This window comes from Mustela putorius, unplaced genomic scaffold (assembly GCF_011764305.1).
Source record: "Mustela putorius furo isolate JIRA1106 unplaced genomic scaffold, ASM1176430v1.1 tig00003853_pilon_pilon_pilon, whole genome shotgun sequence".
NCBI classification, from domain to species: Eukaryota; Metazoa; Chordata; class Mammalia; order Carnivora; family Mustelidae; genus Mustela; species Mustela putorius.
In genome coordinates, this window is record NW_025422005.1 from 13385437 (window position 1) to 13398718 (window position 13282).

The 13282-nt window shown below is 48.4% G+C and overlaps 1 protein-coding gene across 5 annotated transcripts in view; it reads right to left on the reverse strand.

The window, feature by feature from the left end:
• Nucleotides 1–13282, reverse strand: part of UBR4 (ubiquitin protein ligase E3 component n-recognin 4) — a 134698-nt gene that overhangs the window by 42594 nt on the left and 78822 nt on the right. For all 5 annotated transcript variants that reach the window (XM_004741340.3, XM_004741338.3, XM_045063850.1 and 2 more), the window contains 13 exons: nucleotides 11921–12017; nucleotides 11171–11278; nucleotides 10618–10734; nucleotides 9489–9698; nucleotides 7579–7728; nucleotides 5652–5879; nucleotides 4807–4885; nucleotides 4021–4266; nucleotides 2827–2995; nucleotides 2225–2369; nucleotides 1599–1684; nucleotides 832–919; nucleotides 385–578 (listed from right to left, as the gene is read on the reverse strand). In XM_004741340.3, the coding sequence (XP_004741397.1) occupies nucleotides 385–578; nucleotides 832–919; nucleotides 1599–1684; nucleotides 2225–2369; nucleotides 2827–2995; nucleotides 4021–4266; nucleotides 4807–4885; nucleotides 5652–5879; nucleotides 7579–7728; nucleotides 9489–9698; nucleotides 10618–10734; nucleotides 11171–11278; nucleotides 11921–12017 (1917 nt within the window). The remainder of the gene's footprint in view (nucleotides 1–384; nucleotides 579–831; nucleotides 920–1598; nucleotides 1685–2224; nucleotides 2370–2826; nucleotides 2996–4020; nucleotides 4267–4806; nucleotides 4886–5651; nucleotides 5880–7578; nucleotides 7729–9488; nucleotides 9699–10617; nucleotides 10735–11170; nucleotides 11279–11920; nucleotides 12018–13282) is intronic.

A 13282-nucleotide genomic window follows, 5' to 3' on the forward strand; every position in this document is an offset into this window, starting at 1 on the left:
AAAAGAACCTTTGTCAACACCCTTAGGAACTGTGTTCTGTGAACACCCTTAGGAACAGCCTTCTGTGAATATTCCTTCAACTGAAACAGAAATCAATCAAGACCACATTAAAGCCCAAGGAAAAGTCTTACTGGAAAAGACTTTGGTCTTCTACTGTCTCGCTGATACTGCCCAAGAAGACCCCACCAGGGTCATACAAAGCTGGGCCTAACTCCTACAAGTTTCCACAAGCTCACTTCTGTCCCTTGTCAGGACTCCAGTGGGTAAGAAGACATACCAGTCCTCTCTCTAGGGACATGCTGCTTCACCCAAGTACAACCATCAAAGCCAACAACTGGTGTTAAGCCTGACAAGCTGCCCCTCCCCAAGTCTGAAGAGCCGTACTTGTTTTTCAGCTCGACGATGGCCTGCACGGTTCGGTTGTTGTAATAGAGGTTGATGGTCCGCACCATCTTTGTCCGTTTCAGATCTCCAATCTTCACTGTCACTTTGCTGATGGTGTGGCTGCCGATGAGCTTCACGACCTGCTGGGTGGTGGTGTACCGCGTGTCCACTTTAACGGAAGACAGCTTGATATACTAGACATGGGAGTAACACACAAAACACTCTATCAGTTCAAGGCCACGGGTTCATCCTGCCTCCTTTAAAACTGATCACTGCAGCCCACTCTTCATCCACAGATGAAGTTTCTATTCAAGGTGGTAAGTGTGGCAGGTAAACATTCATACCACTGGTGACTGAATACCTATGCGGCTACACTCAACCTCTGCAAACAAGAAACCCACGGGCCCTCCAAGCCTCACGATCACCCAGGTGAAAGACGGCACTTACACAAAACGGCACCTCTGGATTATTACACACCAGGCAGGGATCGCTCTCCAGGTAATAGCCATCAAATTCCACTAAGCCAGACAAGGTGCTAAAGAAGAAACCAGTCTCAGCATAAGGAAATCTTCATCTTAGAAAGCACTGAGCTTCACAAAGAAGCCGCAAATGAGCCACAATTCAACATTCCCTAAAGCGAGCCCCACCCTAGTAAGAACACAGGAGAAAGTAAGAAATCCCAATAGGGCCTTGAAGTCACAAGAAGAGAATTTCAACCAATCAACCCTTGATGTTTCCTATTTCTGAGCTGTTCTAAGGCCAGAGGAATCCTAAAAAGCAATATTAAAATCTGACTCCAAGAAATTTTATAATTAAATTTACTAAAAATCTTTGAATTGTACACTTAAAATAGGTGAATTCTGTGGTACATAAATGATGCCTCAATGAATTTTAGAGGAAAAAAAAAGAGTCACCATTAAACCAGAGAAATAAGTTTTTTTTTAATATAGCCATTTTCTTTAAGCCTATCTTACCTAACTTAGACTTAGACACTTGAAAATCAGAGGCATTCTCAAATGACTGCATACCAAAACCTAGATCAGCAGTTATATTTTGAGTACCCTGTGTGTGCAACGCCCCAGCTATGAGGGGGGTGATTCAAAGACCAAGCAGAGAGAGGTATATCAATTCTTGGGTAAGAGGAAACTGATGTGGAGAGAGCAACTGGGACTGTTAATGGAGCTTCAAATAGGGACAAAGCAGAACAAGCTCACTTGTAAATGTTGGAGTTGGGATGGTTGGTAAGAATATGGTTCTGGGTCCGCAGAATCTCCACAGCCTTCTGTGAATATTCCTTCAACTGAAACAGAAATCAATCAAGACCGCATTAAAGCCCAAGGAAAAGTCTTACTGGAAAAGACTTTGGTCTTCTACTGTCTCGCTGATACTGCCCAAGACCACCCCACCAGGGTCATACAAAGCTGGGCCTAACTCCTACAAGTTTCCACAATCTTTGCAACAGCCACCTTTTCAGACCCTGTGGATGAAAGTCATTTTTATTCCCATGCAGAAGTAATGAAATGGTTATCCCGTTGCAGAGACATTTTTAGGGATGTCGTCAGGGCTGCCAGGAAAACCAGGGTGACACCTTCTTTCCAAAAGCAATTGTAATGGGTTGTATTATCCTCCCCACCTGATCTCCTGCTGGCTAAGGCAAATTCAGCCTGTACTTAGTTGCATGTGTCATCTGTGTGAGGCAGATGGTGGCTGTGCTTAAGATTCATCTCAAGAGATTTCACATGGGTACCCCCTATGCAGGTTAATCACAATGTCCTTAACTCAAGCGAGAAAAAGGTCAAATACGCAAAGTGAGCCCCTCTAACCACATATCAGCTATTACCTTCTTCTCTGTTTGTGGGGTTTTCAAGGAGAAATAGCCTAGCAGGTCCACAAACTGGGCAGCCTTACGACCATAGGCTGGGAGTTCTGGCCATATGGACCACATCAGATCTAGCAGGAGTTCCTGTTGAGATTTGCTAGAGTTTCTGTAGATAAAGGACAGTTCATGTTACCAAGCAGAAAACCCTGAGGTTCCTTTTATTTATCAACAAGGCCCAGGTATTGCTTCTGTAGATATGTCTATGTCCCCACAGCAAGGGTTTAAGTTTGAGTCATTTTGCACTCTTTCCACAGCAGATCCTAACAGGTGTAGCTCAGTTCCTTTCCTGTCTCTAGAAGGTGGCCTAAAGAGTCAAGCCTGGTCACTTTACAAACTTCTAAACAGTCCTCTCACGGAATAAGTGATCATGTCTTGCTTATGATGTCAGTTTAATGGCTAAAAGCAGATAACCAGATGAAGACATCTGTAAGTCAAGGGGATCCAGGCTGATGTAAATACGGGCACCATGACCATGAGTGTGTAACACAACGCCAGAGAGAACTACATTAACCGCTCATCTCCTGGACCCATGCAGACCATCAAAACTTAGCCCAGGACCTTACCTGTAGATGTGCAGGGTCAGACAGTGGGCCTGCCAGCGCACTGAGGAAGAATTGGACTCTAACAGGAAGCAACGCAGGAACTGAACCAAGGTCTCCTTATCTGCAAATTTGTTCAGCTGGTTCACCAGAGCTGTGCACAGCTGGTCCTCCTGGCTGCCCGAGCTCTCACCTGCAAGATCATGGAAGACCTGAGGACTGGAGAGCAGGAAGCAGGCTCTAGGGTCTTAAAGCCAGTGCTACCAGATGGAGAGGGAGGGAATCTAAGAGTTGAAAGTTTAAGCTTACTCAACGAAATGGTTCTAATTTGAATATAACTTTGACTGGTGTATTGGAAAACCAAAGCCAGCCCCATATGAGACATGCGACAATAATGCTACCAAAAATCACAGGGAAAAGTGCCAACACAGGCCTGACACTGAGTACATGCACAGCCACCCTGAAGGGACACCGAGCACACGCACAGCTAACCTGGAGGAGGCATTTCCTTTCAGAGGTTTGCTACCCAAAACAGCTAGCTGAATAATTTACTGGGAAAAGGTAAGCCACCTCCACTGCTCATCACCCGGATCACCCGTCCTAGGCCTCCAAGGACCATGAAAAGCAGTGAAGCAGAAGAGGCTTTTGTCTTTCTGATAATAAGGAATCAGCTAAAACAACTTCATATATAGAGCATTTAAGAGTTCACAAGGCATGTCTGCAAGCATCATTTGACTCTGACAAACTCTCCACGCAGCCAGTGTCATTTATTATTTCACAGGAAAACAAACTTGGCTTACTAAAACCATTTAGTACACTTTAACCATTCCTTGGGATGGGAAGCCACATGTTCAAGGTGTAACTGACAAGGACACGAAAACTAGACACTGGATAGCATGAGAATTATAGGTCCTAGTAAATCGGAATAAAAGCCCTTTCTGGTGCGCCTGGGTGGCTCAGTGGGTTAAGCCTCTGCCTTTAGCTCAGGTCATGATCTCGGGGTCCTGGGGTGGAGCCCCACATCGGGCTCTCTGCTCTGCAGGGAGCCTGCTTCCCCCTCTCTCTCTGCCTGCCTCTCCGCCTACTTGTGATCTGTCTGCCAAAAAACTTTAAAAAAAAAAAAAAAAAAGCCCTTTCTAAAGAGGAGCATAAGCCATGTGATCCAAGAGAAATCAGAACACCTCGCCCAGGTCACCAAGACAAGAGAGTGATGCTTACCCTCTTTCTCCTTTTCCTTTTCTTCTTTCTTGCTCTTCTTTGTGGAGGACTTGGACTGTGTCGTGGCCTGTCCGGAGCTGGCAGCCACAGGCGCTGCAGAGGAGGAGGCACTCGAAGAGCCGGCTGAGGCCGCCAGGGCGGCAAGGACTTTGCTGCCACATAGGGCACAGGAAAGCAGCTGCAGCAGCACCGGGGACACTCCCTCGTCCACCAGGAAGCTGACTTGGAGGAGGAAGTACAGGACGGCTGCAGGCAGAGGAGATGGGGGCTCAGCTCAGACACAAATGCACTGGACAGACAAGTCGCAGGAGCTGTGTCTGCCCGCGGCCAAGACTGCTCCCCTCCCCACCAGCTTGTACTCCGAGTCCTCTCTGCCAGATGTTGCCCAGAACTCCCGCCCTCTGTAGAAATGAGCTGGTAAACGTCCTAACAGCTACCTAAGGATCGACTCCCAGCCTCCACTTCTTCAACTAAGAGGATTCTCTAGATTCCACAGGTTCCTCTTTAGCTTTCACTCCACAATCTGGAGGTCAGTGACTCCTACTGTACCCCCACAGCACCCCACATTTTATCTATGACCCTTATCACTCTGAAGTTCTGACTTGTCTTCTCAGCTGAACAAGAGTTCTATCTTAAGAACTCGAGAGGTCTTAGGGTCTTAGTGTCTCGCTCATAGCCTCATCTCTGGTCTCCAGTTCAGTGCTTGGCACAGGGCAGTCCTCAACAAACAGTACTCAAAGAGATGAATGAATGAACAACAGCCACCAAAAGTCGTGCACTGCTTACAGTCGTCTTTGATGCAGAATTTCTGCCAGTTGATGGTTCGCTGGGCAGCAATCTCGGCACAAGCCTTCAGGTGCTCCATCTGAAATGGAAACCGACCTCCCCAACTGAGTAGGGCCTCCAAGCAGCCTGCACCTACCACACCTGCTGCCTTGAGGGGTCTGTGCGAGGCTGCTGATCCAGTGCCCTCGGGAACCTGGGACCAAGGCCCACGCACTGTCGCTTTTACTGAGCCTCCTCCATTCAGCTCCTACCACACAAATGCCCTTTGTTTGCAGGGGCCCATCACACCACTCAGTAAAGCAGCAGTAAAGATAGACCACGACGGGAAACTACAATCCAGTTTACTTTTTTCTTTCCTTTCCTTCCTCCCCTCCCAGTTTACTTTTTTCTTGTCAAAGCACAATAGTAAGGACACTAGTTTAGGAGAATACTAAAGATATTCTCACCTAGAGCGACCATGCAATATACTGTTTGCTTCCTCAAAGTCTGAACAATTTACCTTCAGACCCATCATTTCTTTAGTATTCAAGGGCAAAAATCAGAGGTTGGCAAATTCCAGGTCAGTCCTGCCCATATGAGCCAATGACACAGGTAAGAAGCCCAAACCACTCCTCCTCATAATGGAGGTACCACTACCAGGTGGGAGCGGGAATGGTGAGGGGGAAATCACAGACCCTGAAGCCCACTACACTTAATATGCAGCATTATGGACCACCCTGAGCTCAACTGCAGCTGTGACGTTCTCTGAATATATACAAGCCCTGTACTCCTCCAGCCGACTGCCTACCTCCCTGAGCCACATCACATGAGGCTCCCTGCCTCACCGTCCCCCTCGCCACTCGTACCAGGCTGATGAGTGTGTCATACTGCAAGGCAGAGCCTGAGCTGGCTGTAACCACACTTGCCCGGAGGAATATCCCCTGTTCCTCCAGCAGCTTCTTGATCCCACGCACGTGGGAGTCCAGCGTGTGCAAATCCCGGAGCTGGCGGTACTTCTCCTTTGACCCACAGATGAAGAGCAGAAGTTTGCGGACTTGACGGCGCACAAATGGAGTTTGCTGGATCATCAGGTACTTGAGAGGAAAGGCAACACAGAGAGTCAGTGACTCAGGAACTGTGTCAACAGCAGTGCCCTGGGTTTTCTTGAACTTTTGTTAGAAACTTTTAAGAAACACACACCAAGCTATTTCCTCATAGCCAAGATAGACTCTGGTGAATTCAGTACTCCTTACAGAGTGGACAGGAAAAAGAAAACTGTCAAAGAGGGGAAAAGAGCAATATTCCCACTCCCCTCCTGGAAGTCCTTTGGAATCTACAAGGAAGATGACCTCGACTCCAGCCCACCCAGAATGAAATGGTCAGGAAAACCTCTTCAAAATCTTTCAGGTCAAAGAAGTGGGGAAAAGGTTAGGTTGTTGTTCCATCCATACAACCCAGAATGGTCACTGGGGGCTTGCTAACATGTCAGTCTTCCCAGAGTAAATCTTAAGCTCGCTGTGATAACGTGATGGCAGCTAACTGTGAGCTACCGTCCCTCAGCTGCCTCCAACCTCTCCCCACCACCCTGGCTACACACTGCTCTGCTATGGCCAGACCAAAAGTGCACTAACTACACTGCTTCTCTGCCAGCTGGCTCCGCGTCCGGTCCTGCCAAGAGGGAACAAAAAGGGATACCAGAGGGCCCGAGGAAAAAACACTGGCTCCTTCCTGTCTGCCTGCTACCCTGACAGCAGCCCTTCGTTCTGGAAGCCTCCATCAGCTCTCCAGTATTCAAGGACAAACCAACTACAGTTGGTTCTAATCATCGGCTTTTTTCCATACTCCCAGAATCAACCGCGTGACATCCCCTCAGAGTTTCCTGGGGAGCAGTACCCCCTCCTCAGGTCCACCATACCGAATCCTCTTCAGACACAGGTCTGGGGTGGCTGCTGCCTGCAGCTAGAACATTACCTCAACATTCCCTGTTTTTCTTTTCGGTTCCTTAGTGGCCGTTCAGCCAACTCCCTATGTTAAAATCTCTTTGTAATTCAACTAGCACATTTTCTGTTTTCCAGGCAGGATCCAAAATTATTATTATTTTTTTTTTTTAAGATTTATTTATTTATTTGACAGAGAGAGAGAGAGAGATCACAAGTAGACAGAGAGGGAGGCAGAGAGAGAGAGAGAGAAGGAAGCAGGCTCTCTGCTGAGCAGACAGCCCGATGTGGGACTCGATCCCATAAACGTGAGATCATGACCTGAGCCGAAGGCAGCGGCTTAACCCACTGAACCACCCAGGCGCCCCAGGATCCAAAATTAGTAAAAACTCATCCCTTACCATCATACACAGAAACAGTCAAACGTACAGAATCAGAAACTAAAGCCACGGCTTGTTCTGACAGCCATCTTCCCCCGCTTCACCACACAGCTCACCCGGCGCAAGACCGACATGGTGTGAGTGGCGCGGCTAGGGGAAACGCTTCCTGACAGTGAGGACAGGAGGGGGCCATAAAGGCCATCAGAGCCAGGGTGCCTGAGTTGGTTAAGTGTCTGCCTTTGACTCAGGACATAATCCTGGGGTCCTGGGGTCCTGGGATCGAACCCCGCACTGGGCTCCTTGCTCAGCAGGAAGCCCGTTTCTCCCTCTCCTCCTCACCCCACCCCCGGTGCTTGTATCCACATGCGCTCTCAAATAAATAAATAAAATCTTAAATAAAAGAAAAAGAAAAGGAAAAAAAGGCAGTCACAGCAATGTCCTCTCCATGACTGGCGCACTGCCTGGGCTTCACTTACCTCTGAGAGAAAGTAAAACCATGAATGATCAAAGACAGGAGGTGGGATGCGGGCGTTCGTGTCGGCAATCTTCTTGATTTGGTAAGGAAGCCTCAGGACCATCTCTGTCAGAAGCTGCGTATAGGCCTCAAACACATCAGCAGCATGTCCCTGGGGGAAGAACGTCTGTGTAAGAACCTGTGACAGACAGGTGTCCACGACCACGGTCAGGAAAAGGGCGGGCTTACTGCTCATTAGGCACAGCTTACACCAGAGCCGTAAACGGGATCTTTCAAAGCTGGAGCCATCATTGCCCGACAGCTTGGTTTAAACCCAGCAAGGCCCCAGGCTCCAGGACACAGACCCCACTTGTCTCAAAAGTCCCAAAATTACACTCTGGGAAAAACAGTGGCAGTGAAGGATTTCTGACTTCCTGTGAAAGATGCAGTCTATTCCCTAGTACCAAAACCTTCTAGGATATCAAGAGACATTAAATAAACTGGGTGGCTCAGTCAGTTGAGCGGCCAACTCTGGATTTCAGGTCAGGTCAGGATCTGAGGGTCCTGGAATAAAGCCCCACCTCAGACTCTGCGTTCAGCAGGGCGTCTGCTTGAAGATCCTCCCTCTCTCTCTCCCCTCCCCCGCATGCACGCGTGTGCGCACGCATGTGCTCACTCCTGAAATCAATCAATCTTATAAAAAGAAAGAAACCAACCACCCAACCAAGGCGGCCAGGATCACTTAATGCATAGCCCACAGAGGAGGGGAAGCTGAGGGGTGTGAGGACGGTGGAAGCAGCAGCTAACCCACAGGCCACATGGTCCCCCAGGAAGAGCCTACAAGAATTTGGGGCACAATTCAACCACTAGTTACTCATCGGGACTTTGCCAAGCAATTAGGGGTGCAAACAAGGGGAAGATGCCATGTGTGCACGGGGCACTCTGGGGACCGAGGGCAAGACCAACTTGATCTGACCTGCTAGCAGGAAGTGCACGTTGGAGAGGTTTTTCCCAGGACCCAGTGTGTGAGCAGGGTCTTGCAAGACTAGGAATTAACTCAGAGGGGAAGCAAGCAATGCAGAGGAAGAGCAGCTCAGGACAGGAAACAGGAAGGCAGTATGCCGCATCTGGGGCAAGGCACAGGACGGGGGCTGCATGCCGGGGGCAGTAGTGACACAGCTAGAGAGTTAAGTTCATAGCTGGGGTACTCAAAGAACTTTTTGGCCTAAAAGTTCTAGAAAACCAGCAAAGGGTTAAGAAAAGAGAAGAACATGATGCGATTCACATTTTACGCCTGTTCTATCCATGTTGCAGTCAAAGCAGTTGGGAGTGTGCCGCAAGGGGCACTCATACCACTGCCCAGACACAAATGTGCAGAAAAGGCACTGATGATGGACGTGCACAGGCCCTGGCACGCTCAGCGCTGGGCTTTCCTGCGTCAGGTCAGCCAGTGCTCACAACGACCCTACACAGCAAGCCCTCGGTTTCCAGGTGTGCAAACCGAGGCATGCAAAAGCTGCACATAAATTGTCTGAGCTTCCCAGCTGGTAAGCAGGAATGCTTGTTCCCAAACTCACCTGATCAGAAAGCCCATCTTCTAAACTAGCTCCCTCAACGGCTTCTAATGACAGCAGGGGGAGTTCCTGACACACACACACATACACACCTGTGACATTATCCTGCTCCCCTTTCTCTAAGGAACTTAACATGAAAGGCCAGGTCTATCTGATTTCGTTCAGTTCCTCTGCTTTACAGTCAGGAGTCCAAACCCCAGCAGAAGGGCGGGAAAAGTGGTTACTCACTAAACGACACCACGATCAAAGCCTCCGGCAGCCCCTTGCCCTGGCTCCTTCAGCCCTCCTCGCAGAGCGGAAGGAGGAGAGTGCTCTGGAGGAGGGCAGGAGCAGTCCTTCGTCCGGGAAAAGGCCTCACCTTCACATACTGGCGGAGGAAGAATGGGCTCATGTCGGGCGGGGATGAAGTGGTGTGCGGTTTCAGCAGCTGGCTGGTGGCCACGGGCTCGTCGTCGTTCTGCTGGCTCTTCCAGTACTCCAGCAGGGATTTGAGCACGTGCAGGCAGTAGTCCACAGCGCCGGAGCTCAGCAGGGCTGCTGCTGTGGCACTGGAGATGAGGGAAGACGACTGGGGGAAATAGGGAGGGAGGCAGAACGGCCTGTTAAGACAGCGGGGGACAGGGGTAGGAAACCCACCAGTGATCGTCTCAGAGTGGGCCACTGGGGGAGGGAGCTCATCTTTTGAGTTAGAAGTCCCCCAACTAACTCAGACACTCCCCATCTCTTTCCAACAATGACATGTTAGGAACCAACCAACCCCAGGTCCCGGCTCTACTCGCCCACGTGCACATGCTAGAAGCCAAGGGGTCAAGGACTGGATACCTTTCCCCTGGTAGGGGCAGGTTCTCTTCTTCCCTGGGCAACCAGAAAAGAAGCCCATTTCGAGGAGAGAGAAAACTTTCTACTCCAAGCACTTTTTAGCAACCCCACCCTCCAGACAGGGGCTCTCCCCACCAAACCAGCTTCTAAAGGAGATGGGGTAAGTGATCCCATGAATAAAAAAAGTGGGAGAAAAGCCACTGTAAATAAAACCATTAGGAGAGCCTTGCCAATCCCTGCAAACCCCACAGCTCATAAGCTCATTAAGATTGGATGCAGTCCAGCCTCCATTTCTACCTTCTCTGCTTTGTGTTAATCTCCTTTCCACCACACACACACTGCTTTCTCTCTGCTTTATTTCCATACCTTATAGCAACACACAGTAGGGGAATCCTCTTAGCCACCCTGCGCCTGGCAGAACTGTCCCCCCTTTTCAATAATGGAACTTCCAAACCCTGTAACCCCTCCAATGGAGGGATTGCTGGCAAAGATCAGGGCTTGGAAGGGATTCTGGAAAAGGTGGTGGCTCTGCTCTTAAAGAAGTGACAGCTTAGACTCCTTTCTCCTCTACAGCGACAATAGCCTATTCTAACTATCACCTCTGCCCATAGTCCTAGCTGACAATCCTCTTACCTTCCCCCACACCCCCGTGCTCAAAGCGATAGTACCTCACAGATGGAAGACTTGGATCCGGATTTGGTCCGGGACATGAAGACACTCAGGAGTCTCATTACGACCAGATGGACTTCATTCAGGGCACTGCGCTCATTCTTCTTGGAGACGTCCTGTAGGCAGACGCAAAGCCCAGAAGCCCACACTTACTTTAAGCTTGAGGCGTCCACTCAACAAGGTTCCCCTCAGCCTATCAGCACTAACTGTTCCTCACCTGGAATTAAGAGTCAAAACAGGTGCCGGCAGGACTACATTCGGATTACCTAGAGCCCAATACCCTTAAGAGACTGTATTAAGAGACAAACAACTAATTTACTGTTTTCAGCTTAGGGAACTACAAAAGGTCTGTGAGGGCAGCCACTCAGTCTGTTTCTCATTTACATCCAGATCCAACAGGAGGCCTGGGCCGAAGAAGGCACTGCCAACATTTTTGTTCAATCAACAGAACTAGAGCCCTCAGTGGGTGGTTATCCCTGAAACTAAGTGAAGTTCCTCTAAGAGAAGGACCTCAGTCCCTGTTTCTCACATGTCCGGACTCTCCAATCTTACCTTTTTGTCCATGCCCAGTTCAGCAATTAGCTGGGACAGCAGGTTGTCCAGGGCCCCCTTGTCTTTCTCATCTTCTCCATCCAGATCTGTAGTGAGCATCAGGATGACCTGGAAGTCAACAGAGAGAGAAAACATGAGTGCCAGGACCCTAAAGAGGACTCCAAACACACAGGGTTCAGAGGAAATCCCAATCTTCCTGACTATCCAATCAATCATAAATATAATCCCAAGGTATCCAAAGGTCTTTAAGTGTCCAGAGTCAGAAGAGTCAATTTTGGTACATGCCAACCTTGGCATCACAAAAAATGTTTTGCAAAGAGTTTGCAAAACGAATTGACTAAACTACATTATAACCAACCAAAGTGGCTTAACAGAGGGTGAAGGGCTGTGCTCAAAACTAAAGAACTTTCCGCTTAAGGGGAAGGCAGCTAGTGGGAGAACAGCTACCAGGCCACATTCCAACATGGTGTTAATAAAGACTCATTACACACTAAGAATCTTGGGGGCAGACATTTGCTCCTGGATCTGTCAATAACTAGCTGGGTGACTGCAGGCATCTCTTTCAATTCTCTGACCCTCCACCTTTTCATCTACAGCGTTAAGGGCTACAACTTGCAGTTCAAAATTGCATTCCATTATTCTATGACCTAACACCAAACAAAGCCTTATAGAGCCTCTAGAAGAGAGATGTGAGCATGCTGAAGGGTGGTCTGACCACAGTGGGACAGACCCAGGTGAACTGAGGGATACCTGCATGTACGGGATGGCCCGGACACCTCCAACATTTCGTAACTGGGGCAAGGTTTGCAGAAGTCTCTCCAACAGCATCAGACGGACCATGTGCAGTCTAAAAGGCCAAGGAAAATACATGAGATGTGAGCTAGTTCACAATCACGAACTGGCTGAAAACAGTTCTTTCCTCCTGCTACCAAGGTAAACAAAGAGCCTACTGCTTAGAAACAATCCTACCATTAGCAAAGTGTTCAGAAATGCCTATCTGGTAACACCACCAACACAGAAGAAGGAGAAATCTCGCTCTGTTAAAAGGAACGAACTAGTCCAAACTACAACGGATGGCCCTGAAAACCTGTTACAGGGGAAGTTAGCATTTCTCAAGCAATCAGCCCTAGCTATTCTCAGTAGTGCACTCTGTGGCCTTTTCCAACACATGACCCCATCCTGCCTCCCGGCACTATCTTCTGGGACCCCTCCATCTACAAAGTCTGTGTCGTCCAGTTGCAGTGACCCAGTCCTTTTTTTTTCTTGCTTCCCGGAAAGTCTGGCACTGCTTTACCCTCTCAACTCGCCGACCCTTTTTCCTAGTGGAAAATTCAATCTCAACTCTACCCTTTCCACACTGGACCCATGAATTCTCCCATATACTCAGGAGGGCACTAACGTGGCGGGGCTTCCCTACTGTATGTGTGCCTCTGGCGCTCTAGTGAATACGCTGCTTCGAGAGAGGACCGAAATGAAAAGGAATTAAGTACAGTCCTGATGACAATCTGGTTGGCAGTCCCAACTAACACACAATCGTACACAGATGAAAAACATGTTTGCGGCATCAATTAATGCCTTCACTCTCACAGTTCATAAACTGTTCTTGATTCATTTTACTTTACAGACTGTGTATAATAAACCACAGGTGTACATATGCCTAAAAAACTGATTTTCATGTGTAACATATACCCAGGAGATAACTAGATTATTTTCAAAATATTAAAATTTCAATCGAAGTATGGGGTATTGATTGATAAATGACCATGATTCCAAAAATAACTCAAAGGAATGAGCTGTTAAAAGTCCTTCAGGGGCACCTGGGTGGCTCAGTGAGTTAAAGCCTCTGCCTTCAATTCAGGTCATGATCCCGGGGTCCTGGGGTCGAGCCCTGCATGGGGCTCTCTGCTCAGCCAGGAGCCTGCTTCTCCCTCTCTCTCTGCCTGCCTCTCTGCCTATTTGGGATCTCTATCTGTCAAATAAATAAATAAAATTTTTCAAAACATAAATAAATAAATAAATAAATAAAAGTCCTTCAGAATACAGTCACACGTAAAAGTTCACACATACATCCAAAGAATAAAGCAAGCTGTGTAGGGACCAAATGAGTAAGAA